At 44.2% G+C, this 21,691-nt stretch overlaps 1 protein-coding gene across 1 annotated transcript in view; it reads left to right on the top strand.

The window, feature by feature from the left end:
* Positions 1–420: 420 nt before the first annotated feature.
* The window catches only part of IGF2BP3 (insulin like growth factor 2 mRNA binding protein 3), a 1,020,294-nt gene continuing 999,023 nt past the window's right edge, over positions 421–21,691 (top strand). Inside the window, exon 1 of the mRNA XM_078663554.1 lies at positions 421–931. Within this exon, the coding sequence (XP_078519680.1) occupies positions 757–931 (175 nt within the window). The 5' untranslated portion in view covers positions 421–756. The remainder of the gene's footprint in view (positions 932–21,691) is intronic.

Below are 21,691 nucleotides of genomic sequence, written 5' to 3'. Positions count from 1 at the left end.
AGCAGCCTAATAAAACTAAAGTAATTCCAGCATCCGCCTAGTGCGAGTTTCCCTACCACCCGCCTCATAAATTGTTTAACTACGTGTAGTTCATTAAGGGGCAGATGACCTCCGCAGCCTGTGACTAACCGGCGGCTGCTCATCTCACAGAAGGGTTATTCCAGCGCTAGCTTTCTCCGCCCCCTCAAGCTCCCGCCCTTTCTTCGCTTAACCGCCCTCTGCCTCTTCACTGTCCAATCCCACGCGAGCGATCCACCCCCTCCTCCCTCGCAGAAACCTACTATCTAATTGAAGAGCCGCGATTCCTCACGTGAGAAGTTGATTTGTAGTTTGAACACGTGGCTCATTGAAAAAAAAGGCCGGAATATTAAAGTGTTTTTTTCTATTGGTTTTATTTGGAGGCGGTGCCAGCGCTAACGTAGTGTGACATTTTCACAGTCGGCCTGCCAGGGGTTTGGGAGGTGGGGGAAGACAAAAAAGTAGTTTTCTCCTCCTCCTTCTCCGGTTTCTTCCCAAGCCCGCCATTCTAGTCTCGGAAAAGGTTTTTTTTTTATTTACACATCCTGGAATGAAATTAAGGCATTTTATTTTTTATTTCACCCACGTTTTCAGTCCCACTTAACTGTCAACCTGCTCTTTTTTTTCAATCCTGTATATGCGCAACTGCGTTTGATTAGGTTTTGTGTATTTGTGCTTCTCGAGTAAAACCCAGTTGGCTGTGTAACGCGTTTGGCGGCCGTTTGCACACAGAAAAAGATGAACAAGCTGTACGTCGGGAACCTGAGCGAGGCGGTGAGCGCCCAGGACCTGGAGAGCCTCTTTAAGGAGTCCAAAATCCCGTTCACCGGGCAGTTTCTGCTTAAGTCGGGCTACGCCTTCGTGGACTGCCCCGACGAGACCTGGGCGATGAAGGCCATCGACATGCTATCAGGTGAGTGCCGCGGGGGGCCTCGGAGCATGGGATGTTAGGGGCATAAGTTAGGTGTCATGGGGTCGAGGCTGGGGGCCCGTGGGTGTGCACGTAGCCCGCTGCCGTGACCAGGGATCCTCGCTGGCTGGTCTCCGGGCAAAGCTAGAACATTGGGAGGGAAGCAGGGCTCACAGGCCGTAGTTGCAGGTATTGACGCAGTGGGTGGGCGAAGGCGATAACGTGGGTTCCGTTCTTAAACAAATACATAGCGGGGAGGGGGGTTGCCTTCTACTCCCCTCACCCCACCTTCCCAACTTAACCGCAACGCCCCCGCTCAGAGAGAGCCCTCCTCCCCTGACAGCGGACCTTTGCCCCATGGCGGCGTTTAGCCACACACCCTCTTCTGCCTGAGACCTCATGCAGATCCGTACTTCTGTTCCCGGACAGTGGTACTACTTTGCACCCCTCCCTGAACGTTCAGTTACTTAGGGCAGGGACCAAGTGCTTTCACTTAAGGATAGAGAAAGCGGGGACCGGGAGTAGGTAGTTCCCGGGCAGCATCAAAGGGAGGGAGGGCGCTTGTTTCATTTTGTATTCACCCTTCCCCACTGTATGAATGAGTGAACAACAAGGCTCCTTGTGGCATACACTAGAGCGTGCTGCCACTTCCTCTACAGCCAGCGGGGGCGGACTACACAACTAATACAGCGGGTGTCTGCCCCAGACGGTTGAATGCACTGCGCCCTTTTGATGCCCAGTTCATCCTCCCAGCGCCTGGCTAACGGGAATCTCTTCATTCAAGTTTATTTATACTCCTTTCCCAACAATCTATTTCACTGAGCTCAGGTTCCGCGCGTTAAACATTTAAACAGGGCATGAAAGTGCAACATCGTTTTAAGTGCCTTGGTACACTTCAAAGATAACTGGCATAAAAGTTGAGTGTGTTTACACCTTAAACTGTTGTGTGATCGGCTCCAAATACAGCTTGTGTTGCTTTGTAATTATGTGCGCGATGTAGGAATTTGATGTGATGCATATTTTTGGATAAACTTGTATTATGAAGCATATACTTGTTCTGATGACTTAATGAATCCCAAAAGTTCTTAAGATGTCAGTCAGGCACGTCAGCTGTTGACTTTTTAAAAGTTTGATCAAATATCTCATTTTGTTCATCCGTGAGATACAGAGATTTTTAGCACCACACTGCTGGGGTTAAGTTGCCACCACTCATTTACCCGGGTCCCAGCTCGATGTATCCGTACCACTACAGTCTAACTCCTGTCCACATCAACGCGATGCAATCCTCAACCAAGATGGAAGCTGAATTTAGTATACAGAAGCTCGTACCGTACGCATACTGATCCTCCCCTTGACACCATGTATGGTCATGAGGGGGTAGATACACTAGTAAGCATATATTATTTCTTTCCAGTAAAATGTTTAAAGGTGGCTGTGAGGCGACACTCCATTACAGAACAAACCTTTAATAACAAAATTTGCTTTCTATGCAATCTCTATCTACAATGTATAGGTTTATCTGAAGAGGAAGAACCTTAAGTATTTGACAAGTTAATGTGTTCCACTAATTAAAAATCTCAACCAATAGGAATGCCAGCTTGCAAAGGTCGAGTAGTTTGACATAAAAACTAGTTGGTTTACATTATTTTTGCTTTGTTAATTTCGAAACGAATATTTGATATATGATAGACCTTACTTTCATTTTGTTTCGGTTTTCAGAACGCTGCATGTTAACTTTAGGTTAGATCGGAATTCTTTTTCGCAAAATAAAGTTCCCTAATTCAGTATTCGTCAGTGGCTAACCTGATGTGTTGAATGGCGTGCAACTATTAAACGTCAGTAAAGTGCATCGCCTCCGTTAAAAATGTCTGTACGGTGTTAATCGTTTTGCTTTATATATAGTCTCGCTAAACAACTCCTGTGCATAGTTTTTGTTTGAAGGGTCGGAGTTAATTATTTAGGCTGATGCTTAACCTGTACCCATTGTTTATGTAAAATATGGAGCTCGACTTCTAGGCATGGATAAAATGCTTTTATTTTATCGGTAGGAAATTGTGGGGATTGTTGAGTTTACTAGCAAGGGCAGTTGGTCTAGTCAGTAGTACCGACTCTCCTTGTCCTGATTTTCTTCATTCGCTGGTTTTATTTTTTACACTTGTATTTTTGCCACTTCTATATTTAAAACTCTAGTATACTTACTCATTGTATGTAATAACAACATATAGATGACATTTACTTAGTTTTTATCTAGGGTTTGGAGCTCAGGCTGCATTGAATGTTCAGCCAATGGTAGACTACGAATTCTTTTTTTTTTTTCTTTTTCTTTTCATGGTATGTATAAAAAATAAAGGCGTTTATAGTAATTAAACTTTATTTGTTCGATTAGGGAAAATCATTGCAAAATTGTTTAAAACCAACATAACAAATCTGTGCTGCATGACTTGATATTAAAAACACATACATTCAACTACTCGACCAATTAATACCATTATTGCACACGAGAAGACAAACGTAAAAAAAATTCTTCATCACATTATTTAATTCTGAAAGATGCAAATTTGTTAAATTATTCAGTCTTCTCAAAGAAGCGGTCACCTGATACCTAAATACAAGATTATTCAATAGCCTCCGAAACGAACAATTTAAATCTAGTTAAATGAATATACTTCCCAATAATCTAAAAATTCCCAAAGCACACCCTATTAATCGTAGGGCAACCTCATACCAGATTAAGTGGCTAGCTGTCTCCTGTTTTAGGATACATGGGAAAAACTAATTTCTATTAGTGCAGAATATAATCCTTAGATCTATCACCATTTAGAACAAATAGAGGGAAGTCCATGTAAAGTGGTAAATTAAAAAATAAATTCTTCTTACAAGAGTGTTTCCATAAATTAATGTTGATGATCATCATAACATTAATCATTGTTCAGAGTCCCCTATACATAGACTTAGGCTAGTGAACTTGCAATAATAGTTGAAAAAAAGCCAAAATTGGTGAGCACCAGCTTGATTTGTGTAGATGAGTGTAGTCTGATTATAAACGCACTCTGTGCTTGAGCCAAACGTAGTGACCATTTAGAAAGACCTGGCGTAACCAATGCAATTCAGATTGCAGCCTCTTGTCACGTTTGTCCAGTTGCTTGGTTGCCAGATCCCATGAGTTTGACTGAGCGGCAGATTAGTTGGCTATCAATGGCGGGCAGACACAACAGAAGTGCAGAATAAATTGTGCCTTTGCCCAACCTTAGAAAGCAGGAACGAAGAAGCGTTCTGCACAGATTGATGAGATGGACAAATACAAATGATGTGATTTAGCAAATCTAGACGAAAATCACCTCCTCTGTATCACTTGTAGTAATTGGACTTTAGACAAGGAAGGCCATATTTCAGGTATGCCACGGGACCAAAAGAAACCTTTAGGCTCATGAACGAAGTTCTAAATGAGTGTTTCAGTTTCATGCCCATATAAGGTTGAAGAGGCGAAAGTGAATAAGAGCAATGGAACTATGTATCTGGTTCATGAATTCCTCAATTTCTTTTTGTGCAAGGTCACTGCAGCTTGGTTATACCCTTGAAATCACTGTATTGTGGATTGCTTGGCCATTTCTCCATTGAGCCCAAATCATTTATAAATGGATGCAGTCCAGCTATTCTAATCAAAACATATAGATGTAAGTACTTGCTTAGTTCACTCCAAATTGGGTGTATTTTAAGGTTCCATCCTCTGAGTTCTTCACCTAAAAGAATACTTCAGACTATCTACAAGTGTACAGAGGTTCTTCAGGTCGAATTCCAATCTTAGTTGGCAATTGGGAGAGCTCCTGGATGGCCCAAAAACAACATGAATGGTGGCAGAAAAACATTTTCAGTCCAAGATTTAACTTGGCCCCATATGTCATTGAACAGTAGGTAAATGCAGGGATCAGCTTGGCTCTAGACAGATCTAAAATTGAAGAGCCAGTTAGGCTGTGCAGGTCATAATATAATTTCCGCAGGTTAATTAGCAAAAACCTTGCTTGATCATAGCGTAGATTTTTATGCATTTATAATTTTTCGCATATAAAATAAAGTGCAGAATGTATTCTTGTACTCTATTACACATGTATATATTGATATAGTACTGGCACATTTGAAACAAAATCTGCTGTTTAGAAACGTGGTTTTCTGATGTGTTAACTAGGCTTCAATTTAGGTATGAATGCCATCTTTTCTTACATAGAAGTCACCCCTGTCACTCATGTCTTCTACCCCCCGTCCACATCTCCCCACTCTATTTCTGCAGCACACAGTCAAGCCCAGATGTATTTGGTTTATTTTCATTGACCTCGTTTATGCTGCTGTCTGTGAACTTCCTCGGTTCAGCTCAAACTGTAACTCTAGCTCAGTGATATGCAAAGTGCGTGCTTCCTGACCTTTACATGCGGCTCCCGGTTGAACAGCAGCACTAGGCTGCAACAGCAGCACTAGGCTGCTGTTTAGTTTACCAAGCATAAATATTAACAAATATATCAAACAGCAAGTATTTATTTACAGTCAAACTGCAGTGGGGGGGAAGCCCCAAAGGTGTCCTGCACCACTCTTTTTTAAAATGAAGGTGTTCCTAAAGTTATCTTGCAACAGTGTAAACAATCATCTTCAAAATAAAAAAGTTTTGTAAAACGTGTTTTTATTCAAAGTTTTTCAGAAAAGGGGAGAGGGGAAGGAAAAGAAAAGGGACAAGAAAAAGGAAATAAATAGGCGACAATTCCGCCACAAATCCCGCACAGGGGAAGCTGTAATACGTATTTGAGAATAAAGCAATGAGCAACTAAGGAGGTTGGAAGGCCCAACAGCAAGTCTAGGGCCCACTCGAAAGTTCGCAGGGCATGCTCATAAGTAGTCCGTGGGCAGTAGAAGAGGGGTGCAGAGCGAATCAGAAGCCCTGAATCCCCAAGAGCTGATCATTGTCGCAACAATTAACACCAACCGGACCCCAACTGGTACCCTCCCCACCCTCCCCCAGTGGTGACGACGCAACATTCACACATCTTACTAAACTGGATAGTCATGCATTCTGGTCATACTTGAAACAGGTGTAGGGCACGTAGCGTGGGTGGGCATACCGCAGACGGCAGCCCAGATGACAAGAAACGGACAAGAGGCCCCCACCGGAATAAAAAGTTTTTAAAATCGCCCAGGAAGATGTCCGCCATTCTCTCCATGCTCAATAGCTCCCACAGTCTCGCGTGCCACAATGATATAGCCGGGGCATGTGATTTCTTCCATGCCGCCGCCAACGTAAGCTTAGCTGCTCCTAAGCATAGCCATTGAATGCGCTTGTCCGCCTTAGTTTGATGTTCCAGCAGTGGATCTCGGAGACCCAGTAGTACATGGGCCACTGAATCCGAGATCGGATATCCCAATATCTCCTTGATGTGGGCGAGTATCTCCGTCCAGAAGGGGCGAATAATTGGGCAATTACACCAAATGTGGTGGAAGTCTCCCAGTAGGCCACAACCTCTCCAGCATCTATCCGAAGAAGTAGGGAATATACGGTGGAGCTTGACTGGATATAAATACCAGTCATACATAGTTTTCAAGTGGGCTTCCCTAAGGCACACGGAGTGGTTGTGCGTGGCTATATCCCTCCATCGGTACTTCCATTCTGTATCAGAGATGTCACGATCCACGAGCACCTCCCATTGTTCCATGTACCGAGGGTGCGGGGCGACCGTGGTGGTCAGAAGCAGGCCATACAAGAAGGAGATTGTCCCCCGCATCGCAGATGTGCGTAGCAGAAAGGACTCGAAAGGGGAAGGAGGACGTGTAGCGGCCTCGCCGATTCCCGGCGATGTCGCCCAATGGATAAGCTGGGCATGGTGATAGCGCTCAGTGACCGGAAGTCCATAGTCGCGCATGCAGTTGTGGAATGTGAGGGGGGCCCTCCTGTGAAACAAATGCGTAAGCGCCCTACATCCCCCCTCCTGCCATTGCCGAAAGGGTCCCTCCTGTAAGGCCGGTGGAAAGGCCGGATTAAAGTGAATGGGGGTGAAGGGAGACGGAAATGTGGTCCAACGGTCGTCTCCAGTGACCGTGTCCCACACCATCAGAACCGTGCTGGTGGGAGTGCTAATGTAAGCATTCTTCGGGCGGTCCACTTTGGGCTTCCAGATCGACCTCCCCGCCACGGCCCTGTCCATATGCAGTCAGTGTTTCTATGAGCGCTGCTGGGACCATTCCACTATCACCCGCAACTGCGCAGCTTTATAGTATAGGAGCATGTCAGGGAGCCCAACGCCTCCCTCTCCCCTCGGCCGGCGCAGCGTCCTAAAGGGAATACGAGCCCGGCCACCCTGCCAGACAAATTTCAGCATCAACGTCCTTAATCTGCGGAAGAAGGCCAGATCAATAGGTATAGGGAGGGCCTGAAAAAGGTATAAAAATTTAGGCAGGAGAACCATTTTAAGAGCATGTATCCTGCCGAGCCATGAAAGGAATTTTGGCTTCCATCGATCCAGGTCACACCGTATCTAATCCAGCAGGGGGGGAAAGTTGGCCGCAAATAGGGATCCTAGAGTAGGTGTGAGGCGCACTCCCAGATATATTAGGGAGGTGGGAGCCCATGGCAGGGGCGTCAATAAACATACCCGGTCGACTTCCGCAGAGGACAGGGTCAGGTTCAGGATGTGTGACTTGTCAAAGTTGACTTTGAAACCCGCCACCGCTTCAAACCGGGAGAGCTCCTCTTGAACAGGCGGTAAGGACTGGGTTGGATCCCCTAGGGACAATAGGACGTCGTCCGCAAAAAGGGATATTTTGTGCTGTTCCCCTATGAAGGGAAGGCCCTTGATGCGGCCATTCTCCCGTATTGCCAGGGCCAGGGGTTCAATACTTAAGGCAAAAAGGAGAGGGGAAAGGGGGCATCCCTGTCTCGTACCTCTGGAATGAGGAAAACTGGCAGACCGATGACCGTTAACCAGCACCCTCGAGGTAGGACGATTATAGTTCGCCCGAATCATCGTGAGGAAGGGGCGCGAAAAGCCAAAGGCGGATAGGGTGCGAAACAGGAATCCCCAGTCGACCCGGTCGAAAGCCTTTTCGGCATCCAGACCCACCAGCACGGCTGGAATGCGGAATCTGGAAGCCTTCTCTATCAAATGCAACACCCTCCGTAAGTTGTCATGGGTTTGCCGACCCTTAATGAAACTGGACTGGTCCGGGTGAATAATGGCCGGCATCAGATCCTGCAACCGGCGGGCGATGAATGATAGAGGAATACAATTTAGCGTCCACATTCAACAGGGCTATAGGGCGGTATGAGGCACATCTGGAGGGATCCTTCCCCTGTTTGGAGATCACGGTGATCATAGCCTCGGCCATAGTGCCAGAGGTCTCCCCAGTGGCCGCCATTTCGTTGGAGAGAGACCAAGTAGTTGACTAGCTCAGATGCAAGCGACTGGCAGAAATTGTAGTGTAGTTCCTATCTTCCCAATAGGCTCTGCGCATTGGAATAATACCTACAGCAGTAAAGGCCTAGGCCAGACGTTAACTAGGTCTACTACTGTCGATACTAGACTTAAGTTTTGGGTTTGCCAGCGTAGCTCAGAGTTCGCTAGAAACTTTCTCGAATGTTCAAGGAGGAATTAACTTCCCTGATTAGACAAGAAGGGATTTAGTTTCTGACAACCATAGAACATGACAACTTTGCTCTCCCCTAATCAAGAGTCAATCTCGAGAGTCGTGTGAGCACAAGGCAATTATTTTACTCAGTCAGTACGTGCATTCTTAGTCTCATCAGAATGTAGAGAAAAGGAAGAGACGGGCGTGTTCAATAAAAAGGTGTTATTTATTGATCAGTCTCTTTTCTCGTACAAGAGAAATGGATCGATATTATTGCAATACTTATAGTTAAGTAAAGTGCATACATTAAAAGCAATAGTATAAAGTAATACTGTAAAAACATTGATATGGTTTCTAAGCCATAAGATATTTTAAAATGAATAAAATATATTACATACACATATACATTTGACTAAACGTACTCAACTGGTGTTTCTAGATACGCCTACCCCGTGTACCTGACCTAAGTCTAATACGTGGGCGGGAATAGAAAGTTACAGTTTAAGTTAAGTTTGTTTTTGCCAAGTGAATAACTAAAGAATTCTCTGTGAGGGGTTATTCAGTTCTGTACCTGGAATTTAGGATGAATGAGGAATGGTATCTCTTTCTCTGGTCTCGATATTCCAGGCTGCCTGCGAGGGCTACCCGGAAGCGCCGGTGCTGGGTCTCTCGGCAGGAGATAGCAGCGCCTCTCTCAGCGTGCCAGGAAGGCGGGGCTGCTGCCAGCGGGGTCTGCTCTGCTCTTGGCTTCGGCAAGTATGGCTGCTCCGTCTCGTCACCACGCGTGTGTTTGCATATGGCAAGATCGGTAATATTTATACCTTTAAGGTGCCGAGATTGACGTAAGGATGGACATAGATACGTCAATAAAGATGTCATACGATTTGCTCGTTAGCACATTCTTTACTAAAGTTCTCGGTGAAATCAAAACAATGGCCGCAGGGTTTTGCCCAGGTTGTCATAGGTTTGATTTGTTATGAGAACTCCGTATGCCTCATCAGGGGCTGGAGGAATATCGCTTGTCTAATTAGATCGCAAGCGTTATGACCTAATCAGATAACACGTTCCTGTGCCGTAGTGTGACTGCGTCAGATAACGGTATCTGCATCATGGGGGTTTTCTGCCTCATGGGCTGACTGCTAGTTAACTTGTTGGGTTGTTTAACTAGAATAGGGTCAGGAATAGGGGGATCGATTCAGAACCGATAGGAATACATGACACCCACTCCACGCTAACTATGGACATATTTACTAATCTAGGCATAGTATAACATAGTACAACATACTATAGAGTAGTGTGTATACCGTACCACCCCAAAATACATAAATGCATTTTGAAACTTTCAAATATACTGAAAAATTGCAGATATATATATATATATATATATATATATATATATATATATATATATATATATTATGCACTCAAGCTGTAGAAAAATGCCAAAGTAATCGCATTTGTATACATTATTGCTTATTCGGTATATGAGAATTACACATGAAATGATTTCTTACAGAAAAAAGTTTGGAAACCATTCCATCACAGAATAAAATATCTTTATGAACATGCCAGCGGGCAGCTAATGTCTATAAGCTATCTAAAATTTTAGAAACCTTAGTTCTTTAAGAATAGTCCTTACTTTAAGCAGAAGATAGTGTCCCGAAAAATATGCAAAAATATTTGGGGCTGCTGAAAAAACTGCTGTCCGTGAACTGGAGCGAAAATGTTCATGTGACTTTATTTTTAAAGTTGAAGGCCGAATTCAGGGAACGCCGTGTGCGATCTTGCTCAAAAGTCTCTATTTCTGTTCGGGTGAGAACATCATATCATTTAGGCTTTCGAAAAAACTGTCAACAGCTTCCTGGGAAAGTTCCACTAACTCGGAAATAGGTGTAATCATGCATTCTTGCGCATGATTGTCTCCATTGACATTCTGATTTGCATTACTGACAGAAGGTCGTACCCGTTCGATGCTGCTTTCATCTTGAACTTCACTACCCATCAATCGTAGTGGTGAAGCTTCCACGAATGCCGTCATCAGGATTGGTAGCCTTTGAGGGCAGCACAAAGCATGAACCTTGATCGGGCTCAACAATGTTTCTGCATCCATTGGCGCATCCGATTGTAGCGTCAGACAGGTGTCTAACACGCATTCTTCTCCGCATAGCAGACACCTCAATACAGGTAAAACACATCTTTGCCACATTGGTCGAAATGATAGAAACCAAGTCATGTTCAGGTCTCTAAGCCGGGGGAGTCCCAGGATTTTTGATATCCGGTCCCGGTATCCAATGGCTAGGATTGTTTCTTCCCTTGTCGCAAGAGTTTTGTCTGTGACATGGGTTGCCATAACGAAAAATAAGGACTAAGAATAGGATTCCTGCAATTAGTCCCAGGATCAGGGGAAGTCCGCCAAAAATCGAATGGACGAAATCTGGAAAAATACCCAGTATGGCTTTGAATGGTGTTAATGCCATCGAAAATACTGTCTTAAATACCCCTGAGATCCCATTGGTATCAGAAATATTTAAGATTTCACTTAGGATTTCCGCGAAATGTACGGGGGAATTAGTTGATGATAATGTATGTATCTCTGCAGTCGTCCTTGCGACTTGTAGATCATACGTTTCTTTTGATGACGAGAGCCTGGTAGGCGTCTGAAGAAGGACTGTTTTCATTCTGCTTAAAGTATCTATTCGAATAGAAGTAATTTTCAAATCGGGCCATGCCCTTGCCTCCCTGTCTGGGAAGGAGCTGGGGAACAATGAGCGTCCACAGCACTTGACCTTCGCAGTAGTAGTTACTAGATAAGGAGTCCCGGGCATAAGACTACAACATCTGCGGTCTACAATAAGAATGTAACTCCCATTATAGAGTCTTTGAAAGAATGGTTCTATTTCTGTTGCAGGTGCGCCTTGCTGGTGACATGAAAGGTTGTATGAATTCCCTTCACAGGCTCCATGCAAACTAATTCCGTTACACAGAAGTGTGCCACTTAGTGACATCGCACAATTGTTGCCACTAAAACACTTTCTGTCCTTTATTACTGACACATGCATGTGAATAGGGCAGGTTCCAAGTTGTTTTAAGGTACCCCTTTCCCAATTTCTCGTACATGCCAGCCTGTATATATTTTTGGCAGTATTGAAACCTGAAGGTTGAGATTGGAATATTTATGATTCCGTGTATTATCCATTCACTGACATGTCGTTCTGACATGGTCATTGGTAATCTTTCTAGTTTTTCAATGCTCAAGATTGTATAATCAGCACCCTTTTGCGCCATACCGATTTGTCTATCAGTAAGGTTAAAGATTTGGAATAGTGACGTTGTGTTGATTAAACGCCAAGGCACATAGCCTGAACGCAGATTTTGTAACGTCCAGCCAAGCTGTACAATAGAACGCAATTGTGACTGACCGTGTTGTAATAACAGTAAGTCCTGCGATAATATGTCGATTGCTGAAGACTCAATGCTGTCAAAAGAAAAAATTCTGGAGGACAGTCATTAACCCATTGTCCACTACAGAAAGTGATTTTTCCAAATTAATACGGTCAATTTCCCGTATTCTCTCTGCTGTTTCAATTTGAGTAACCTTCCAGGCCTCATTGTATGCTGCATATACAGAGGCTGCTATGAAACGCTTTTGACGCTGTTTGCGTGGTCCCAAAGTGAAATCACGCAAGTCAGCACCATCAGTAAGTAAAGTTAGGAGTTGCTTAATTTCTGCCAGTGTGGAAGTTTGTAGCCATTGAAGGCATAATTTGCCCACACTGTAGGTGGTTATTATCCCTGGGTGATGTCTTCGAGGATATCTAGGGTCTGGCCTGGTCATTTTGAACCCCTGTGTTTTGTTCAGGAATCTGTCTTGACAGTTATTAGTATCTGTGGGCCAGATCAACCACTGTTTCCAATTTGGATGTGTTCTGTTTTGGTTTAATATATGGTTTACGTCTATCTCTTCATCTGTATCAGAGTTATTGCTAAACATTATTGGCTTTGGAATAGACGGTTTATTTAAATCTTTTATTTTGGCTAAGTCAAGACAGGTGGTATGTTGAACAGTGTCATTTAAAAATATCATTTGTTCTGGGATCATGCAGGCTCTAAACAAAGCTTCTATACCCTGTACTTGCCATTCTTTTGTACCCCAAACACTTTTCAATTCAACATTTTTGTCCCAATAATCAAATCCAAAAGTATTCATTTGTTCAAAAAATGAGTCCGAATATAACAATTTCGTGTTGGTTATCATGGTTTTCATCCCTGTCTTGTTTGACAATTTCAAATAAAATGTTTCAGCATTACTTGTGTTAAAACCTGAAAAATATGAATATTAGTCGTAAACGGTTCTTGAGCTCCCTTTTGGAGGTGTTGCACAATGTTCCCATTGATTATAATTTAAAAACATTTCTAGGTTGTGCAGATCTATGTAAAAAGTGGTTACCATAGTGGTTATAGCAATACATACTGTCATAATTTGTAGAACCCTGCAAATAATCATGTTTGGTAAATTTAGCAGACATTACTAAGTCAGACATCATGTTGTTAATGCTTTCGAAGTCCCAATCTTGGTTTTGCAAAGTCACTCAATGAGATCTTAATTTGGTGTGGATATTTCAGGATCTCGACCGGACCATAAATTTCATAGTCAGTGTTGTCCCAGGCTACCCCACCAGGTATCGGATAGGCTGTGAAGTTGGCTGAAGAAAGTTCTCTTTTCTCGACGTGTGAAGATGTGTGTGGTTTGAGGACCAAGTTGATGTTCTGGCTTGCTGTGTCCATTTTAGCATATTTTCCCTCAATGAAGCGTCCCAAAGTAAGTACCATGATGAGCCAAAGTATGAGGATAAATGCACCAAAACCCACCCAAAATTCAATCCATGGAGAAATCAGATATGTTTCTTTCAGTTGTTTCAAAAGTTCCTTAGCTTTGTCTTTAAAGGATTTTGATGATGGCTGTGTCTTTGATTCACTGAAGCCTTCAGAGGAATCATTGAAGTTGATGAAGTAGCCGGATGCAGTTCTGTCAATTGTTCCAATTGCTTCAGGATTTTTGTTTCTTGCATTTTCACTTGGTACTTCATTATAGATTGGTGTGTCTCTGCTAAATGTTTTTATTTGGGTTTTCAGAGGTCTGAGTTCTATTGCATTGTTGCATAGTGCTTGTTGTTCTTCTGTAGGCGTTTCGAATGTGATGAGCCTCTTCGTTAGGACCTCTGTACTGGTAGCAAACCTTGGTGTTCTGCTACTTATTGGGAGTCCACGTGGCCTACTGTTTGTTATCGGCCACATGTTGTGGTTTTACCAGGTCGATGGATACAACTCGGTTCTCCTTTTTACCAGCAAGTGGCGGTAGTACAACTGATCTTGTCCCGTTGACAGACAAGACAGGAACTGCTTTTCTGTAAGAAGGCCCAAATTCCTTCTTTACCGCGATCTTTTCCCTGGCTAGATCCCCGACTTTTGGAATCCAGACAGGTCTTGCTGGGACAGGTGGTGGTTCTTCAGTGGTTGTTGGCTGTTGTTTCAACTTTATGTTGCTCAGGTCTTTTCTTGTTTTGTTTAAGTCCTGCAAAATAGCCAAACGGTCTTTGATATCAAAGCTTTTTTCTTTCACCACTGAAGTCTGACTATCAATGTCAGAGATAATCATCCTAGTTCCAAATAATAATTCGTACGCACTGAATCCCTTCAGAGAATTTCTTGGCAAGTTATTGAGACTACGTTGGACACTTATTAGATGTTTGACCCACCCAGCTCCCGAACCTAATATCCTTTCCGCTATAGATTGCTTTATGCCTTGGTTTTTTCTTTACACCATCCCGTACCCTCAGGAAGGAAGTGAGAAGATTCCCGCTGGACTGTGCTCATTTGGCCATTGTTCCCCCCAGGCTGGTGGGCTTGAGTGAAAACAATGGTCGAACGTAGCATGTTCTTAGCGTATATGCCATTTAGACTCGCAAATCTTTGTATAACAGTCCGGACGTCAGCCGAGTGCTGGTGATCTACATTATAAGTGGAACTAGCCTGTATATGTTAATCGCAACCCTTCCTTTTTACTCCTGATTTTTCCTGGAGTAGAACGACGAGGTATTAAACTGTTTCTCTCCCCACTGCGATCTCTGTTGCAGTTTGGGCAGTTTTTTACAAACATGGTATGACGCAGGCTCATGCCTGGCCACCAGTACCGTGATTGTAATTCTTCCAGAGAATCTTTTAATTTAAGGTGTCTGAGACCCTCGCCCATGTGTGCGTCAGCGATTAACAAGTTTCTCCTGTCCATGTTTGGAATCACTCTATCCCCCACTCCAAGGATTCGAGCAAAAGGGACGGAGTTTGCATCGATTTATGTATGTATAATTGAGTGGATAGTTGATCGGTAACGCTGAGCAGTCGCCTTTTGATGACGTTTTCACCGCCAGCACTGTTTCACCGTCAATGTATTTTAATGTACGCTTTTTTCGATCTATGGGAGCCGATTTAGTGGCTGCCGCTGCGGCTGTTTCAGCCAATGAATTCCCTACAACGTGAACGCCATCACGCTGATGACTCAGTGAGTGTGTCACGTGAGTCTTTGGTAGTTCTTTTTGTAAAAGAGCTATTTGTTCCCAGAGCAGTTTCTGCTTTATTGGTGCATCTGTGTCATCTTTGTAACCGTTTCGAATCCATGTCTGCAAATCCCTGTTATATGATTTGACGCAGTAATATGAATCTGACACTATAAGTGTCGGGAATTCGCGATCCGCATTATCTAGCGCCATTTTCAATGCTATTATTTCAGTTTGTTGTTCTGAATTAGTTTCTACTGAGTGTGATTTTGTTAATAGAGGTTTTAGTTTACCTCCGTGCCACACTTCTTTTGTAATCTCACATGTGGGGTTGTATGCTTGTTCTCCCCAAACGGACGGTTGAGCATGTCGTCTGTATAGATTACACAGGCGTAATGTCGTAAAGGCAGAATGTCGATTGGCAGAGGGTATGTTTTTTCATATTCTAGATTTTAGAAAATTGTCAACCAGGCTATACTTGATAATTCATATCCTACGTACAAGACTGTTAGATGGGCAATTCTGGATTTTTTAAAGTTGAGTTTGTAACCCTCTGCAGCGAACCCAAGTATTATGGTGTTCACTCTCTTCAAGTGAGTCTCCAAGTCATCATCTGTTAAGTAAATGTCATCGACATAAGATAATGCTTCATCATCATATAGTTGTAGTAATTCTGTTACTCTCGCTGAGAATACCCCCGGGCTGTTCTTGTACCCCTGGGCTAACCGACAGAATTGTTTTTGAGTGCCATTTACTGAGAATGCAGTTAAATATCTGCTCTCTGGTGCTATGTTTTGACAAAAGAATCCATTGGAGATGTCCAAGGTTGTTTTGTATTTTTTGCGCACTGTTATTCATTAGTGCAGCACTGTGTGAGTTTTGCACTGCAAAAGTTTTGCAACATGTGTTAAGGTGTCGGTAATCCAAAACTAGACGATATGAATTGTCTGGTTTGGAGACCGGAAACAAAGGGTTGTTCATTTGTGAGGTGCAAGTTTCAATCACCCCCTGGTATTCTAGCTCATCTAGTATTTCATTTACCTGTTTTTTAGCTTCTTGCTTAATTGGGTACTGCCTTTGTGCAGTTGGTTGTGATTTTAACTGGATTTTGTGAGGAGGGGAGTCCTCATCCCATCCTACATGATTTTTATATAAAGCAGGTGCTAGAGCCACTGCCCACTTTCTAGCAAGTGTGTATTTTTTATGAATTGGAATTTGGTTTGAGAAGGCAGGCATAATTATTTATTCGCCATGAGGGCACTCCCTGACAAACTCTGGTGGCCAGTCTTTTTCAGCTAGAAGGATATCATAGCCCTTGGAGAGATTATCCCAAAATAGTCCCCTTATTTTCCTAGTCTTATCTCCCTCTATACGTAATGTTCTCGTATATCTTGTGGGGTTTGCTAACCCTGGTGTCTGCAGTTTCCACTTGAAGATATTCATTCGTGTCCACTGTCTCCAGATGATTCATAAGGACTTTGCGAGCTATGCTCACTTCTGCTGCACTGTCTAGCATTGTCTGAGCCCACTCTCCGTTTTTCAGTTGTGTCCTCAGTATTCTCGGCATTGTTAACTACCTTGATACTGGCTACCTTCTTTTTTGGAAATTGTAATTTCTTTTTTAGCTGAGCAGGTTCCTTGTCTTTGGACTTGGCGTGCTCTTCTCTTTGTTCTGATCGTCCTCGTCTTTCCGATTTCTGCGAGGAATTCTGAAAAGATTGAGAGGGACGTGTATCAATGTCTTTATCTATCAGGTTTTTTAATATTATCCCTATTTCTAAGGTTATATCTATTCCCAGAGGGGTCACTCTGCGGTGACCTCTGTCTTCGGTTTGGAGATTTTTCTCTTCGCCTAGGAGACCTTCCTCTGGACTGGAATTTCTTTTCTTTAGGATTGGATTGTTTGTTTCCATCCCAGTTCTTTTTTGGTGAATTATTATTAAAAAATATTTTTTCTGGACTTTCAGTCAGTTGCGGTTTTACTGGTATTCCACCTAAACTATCTCTACCTAGTTCCTCATAGGATTTTTCTATGATTCTGGCAATTTCAGCTGGTTGGTCTGCTATATCTGTCTCTTTTAACCTCTGGCGGATCGCCACGTTTGCTGCTTCACCTTTTATGTTGGCTAATAATATAGCCGAGACCTGCTTGAAGTCTTTCAGTAATTTCATACCAAGAGTTAAAGCAGGTTCTGGACCGTATTCATCTTGAATTTGTTTTAGCACATCTGGTATTACCGAAATGGATGGAACACCGTGCGTTTTTGTGTAGATGGAAGCAAAGACTGTACCCCAAGTGTCACAGTCCTCTATGTGCGGTGCGATTCCCATAGGAAGAGAGATAGTCAGAATCCTGTGTTTTTCTAGCGGGGTGGTGTCAGGAAACACCGCCTCAATTTGGGTAATTTTCTGTGCCAACCAGAATGGTATTTGTTCCCGTTTAGCCGGTACTTTACCTAGGCAGGATTGGATGTTCTGTGGTGTAATTTTATTTGTGTTCCCCTGGTGAGGGGTCAGCTGTGGAAGTTTAATCGTTGGCTGAATTGTTGAAGTCCGCATCACATACTGAACTAATTGTCTATGAATTTTTAGTAATTGTTTTAGCTGTATTAACAGCTCTCCTGTAGACATCCCTTCGATGTCTGGGTGTGGTGTGTATCCGGCTAAGACCGGCCACGTTGCTCCTGGTCTACCTAAAGGACCGAGCCTGGTGATGTGATTATTATGTTTTAGGGCGCCATCAAATAAGAGCAAATGCTCTTGGAATTTGAGTGGTACTTCCACCTCCTCGAAAGGAGTGTAAATGTCAGGTGGTACCTCTATTTTGTAATAGTGGAAGTACTTTGTTACAGCATTTGCTGCTGGAAAATGTATCCATGTATAGTATACCTCTGTCTGCCGATATTCGTGTGCCTCAATTACGAATATGACTGTGCCACCTCTAGGTGTCAGTCCATTTTCTATAAGTTTTAAGGTTATAGATTTCCTTTTGGTGACCGGGATTAGTATTATCTCCGGGTCTGCTGTTTGCATGGTAGCATCAGCATCTGCGAGTTCAGTTGCTAATCTAACTGCCTCTCTTTCATCTTCATTGTCTGACATTTTACTGTCCTGAAGGTTATTTTGTTTGTTTGCAGATCAGGTTTCTTATGGAAACAAAGATTAGATGCACAATATTTTGGAACTGTTTATCCTTCAACGTTGACTTGACCAAGAACCATACATAGGAGTTCCCTCCTGCGAGGTTTTGGAGGATATAACCTTTCACCCACTCCAGACGTCTTTGGAGTATGTGGGAAAAGGGGTCTGAGTGAGAAAGCACGACTGAGTTACTCTAAATGTCTTACGTTAGTTTTATCGCCCTTTCCAAACGCGTTGGGCGCCATGTAGTGTAGTTCCTATCTTCCCAATAGGCTCTGCGCATTGGAATAATACCTACAGCAGTAAAGGCCTAGGCCAGACGTTAACTAGGTCTACTACTGTCGATACTAGACTTAAAGTTTTGGGTTTGCCAGCGTAGCTCAGAGTTCGCTAGAAACTTTCTCGAATGTTCAAGGAGGACTTAACTTCCCTGATTAGACAAGAAGGGATTTAGTTTCTGACAACCATAGAACATGACAACTTTGCTCTCCCCTAATCAAGAGTCAATCTCGAGAGTCGTGTGAACAAAAGGCAAATTATTTTACTCAGTCAGTACGTGCATTCTTAGTCTCATCAGAATGTAGAGAAAAGGAAGAGACGGGCGTGTTCAATAAAAAGGTGTTATTTATTGATCAGTCTCTTTTCTCATACAAGAGAAATGGATCGATATTATTGCAATACTTATAGTTAAGTAAAGTGCATACATTAAAAGCAATAGTATAAAGTAATACTGTAAAAACATTGATATGGTTTCTAAGCCATAAGATGTTTTAAAATGAATAAAATATATTACATACACATATACATTTGACTAAACGTTCTCAACTGGTGTTTCTAGATACGCCTACCCCGTGTACCTGACCTAAGTCTAATACGTGGGCGGGAATAGAAAGTTACAGTTTAAGTTAAGTTTGTTTTTGCCAAGTGAATAACTAAAGAATTCTCTGTGAGGGGTTATTCAGTTCTGTACCTGGAATTTAGGATGAATGAGGAATGGTAACTCTTTCTCTGGTCTCGATATTCCAGGCTGCCTGCGAGGGCTACCCGGAAGCGCCGGTGCTGGATCTCTCGGCAGGAGATAGCAGCGCGTCTCTCAGCGCGTCAGGAAGGCGGGGCTGCTGCCAGCGGGGTCTGCTCTGCTCTTGGGTTCGGCAAGTATGGCTGCTCCGTCTCGTCACCACGCGTGTGTTTGCATATGGCAAGATCGGTAATATTTATACCTTTAAGGTGCCGAGATTGACGTAAGGATGGACATAGATATGTCAATAAAGATGTCATACGATTTGCTCGTTAGCACATTCTTTACTAAAGTTCTCGGTGAAATCAAAACAATGGCCGCAGGGTTTTGCCCAGGTTGTCATAGGTTTGATTTGTTATGAGAACTCCGTATGCCTTATCAGGGGCTGGAGGAATATCGCTTGTCTAATTAGATCGCAAGCGTTATGACCTAATCAGATAACACGTTCCTGTGCCGTAGTGTGACTGCGTCAGATAACGGTATCTGCATCATGGGGGTTTTCTGCCTCATGGGCTGACTGCTAGTTAACTTGTTGGTTTGTTTAACTAGAATAGGGTCAGGAATAGGGGGATCGATTCAGAACCGATAGGAATACATGACAAAATAGGCGGTGTACCCATCCGGGCCGGGGGCCTTATTAGGTTTCAAGGCCTTGATCGCCTCGAGCACCTCCTCCCTAGTGAAGGGAGAGGTCAGTTGTTCGTTGCTACTAACAGAAACCTGCGGGAAGGAGAGGCCCGACAAAAATGCGTCCTGCGCATTCGGGTCGAGCGAGTCACCATCATAGAGTGCCGCATAGAACCGGCCAAAGATATCCGCCTTATCCCCATCCCGGTGATGCACCGAGCCTCCCGAGTCCTGGATCCCCCCTACATATTCCTTCTCCCGAAGTTGGCGTGCCAGGTGTCGTCCAACTTTGTTCCCCATAGCGTACGATCCTCGACGCAGTCGTAGGAGGGCAAGCTCAGAGCGATTGTTGTAATGCACCTTCAGCGTCCCCCTGACAGCCGACAGTGGGCGAAGTGTCGCGCGAGAAGGGTTCAGTTTGTGAGCCCGTTCCAGTCCCTCGAGTTCCTCCTCCAATTTCTCCCGCTCAACCCTCCGCAAGCGATTAAGGGCCGCATTAAGACCTATGCAGGTGCCCCTCAGGGAGGCCTTACAGGCGTCCCAGGTGTTGAACACAGAAGTGTCCGAGCTCCGGTTAAGTGCCAAGAATTCCCGGATGGCTGTCCTGAGTTCCCTACAGGAGGTGTCATCCTGTACAAGCGCTGCCGGGAAGTACCACTTCCGATATCCATCCCCCCTCAGTGACCATTGCAGCAGAAGTACCAACAGGCTATGATCCGAGACAGAGAGCGGGACGATCTTAGAATCGCGGACATCTCCCCTGAGTGCCTGGCTCAAAAACACATAATCTATGCGGGAATAAGTATGATGTACGTGGGAGAAAAATGTATAGTCCCTAGTCTGTGTGTGGACAGCGCGCCATCCATCTATGAGCCCCAACTCCCCCACCTTGTCTTTAGTCGTGGTGGAAAAAACACCAGATTCCGTCCTCTGGGCCCGGGAACAATCTAGAGTTTGGTCCCACACCATATTAAAGTCCCCCATGGCAACCAGATGGCCCTCAACAAAGCTCCCCATCTTATCTAATAAGCCCTGAACATAGCTATTTTGCTGGGCATTGGGCACATATACAACCACAAATGTACACAGACGGCCACAAAGCATCCCTTTGACCATCAACCACCTGCCTTCTCTGTCACTACACACTCCCATAGGCTGGAATTGAATGGATGCCCGAAATAGCAGAGCCACCCCCCTGTGCTTAGTAGCGGCAGAGGACCTATAGATGAGAGGATACTGCCTATGTCGGAGCCGGAGCTCGTCCCTGCGTGCTAGATGGGTCTCCTGGAGGCCCACGACATCTAAGTGATGATTTAGCAGATATTTCCACAGCTTTTGGCGTTTCTGCGGGGAGTTATGGCCTTTTACGTTCCAAGTGCCGATGCTAAGAGGCATAAGGATATGTCAGGCCCCCCGCTTCGCAGTAGCTAGATCCACAATTCCCTTCACTACCCAGATCGTGTATCTCCCACTCTCTCTCACGACAGGCATTCCACCCAGCTCACCCCGGGGCAAGTCCCTCCCACACCACCGCCCGCCCCAGCCCCAAGATTCCAGCGGCCAACTCCTCCAGACACAGAGGAGGAAATCTAATTGGTAACCGCTCCCCGGGGCACAATACGGAGTGACAGATGCCGTCCAAAACCTGTAGTACATAACCCGCAAACCATCCTTCCTGATAGTAAACAGCCAACCGTCGTCACCACCCCTTCATCCCCCCCCCCATCCCCCCAACTCCCCAAAGACCCAGGACAAAAACAAACAGAGTCCTGGAAGAAACATACCCTGATGGAAACCTCCCAGGGGTTGTGGACGGGGACCCAA

Source organism: Lissotriton helveticus, chromosome 10 (genome assembly GCF_964261635.1).
Source record: "Lissotriton helveticus chromosome 10, aLisHel1.1, whole genome shotgun sequence".
Lineage (NCBI taxonomy): Eukaryota > Metazoa > Chordata > Amphibia > Caudata > Salamandridae > Lissotriton > Lissotriton helveticus.
Note: the sequence above shows the minus strand (reverse complement) of the source record. Positions and strands in the feature narration are given on the sequence as shown.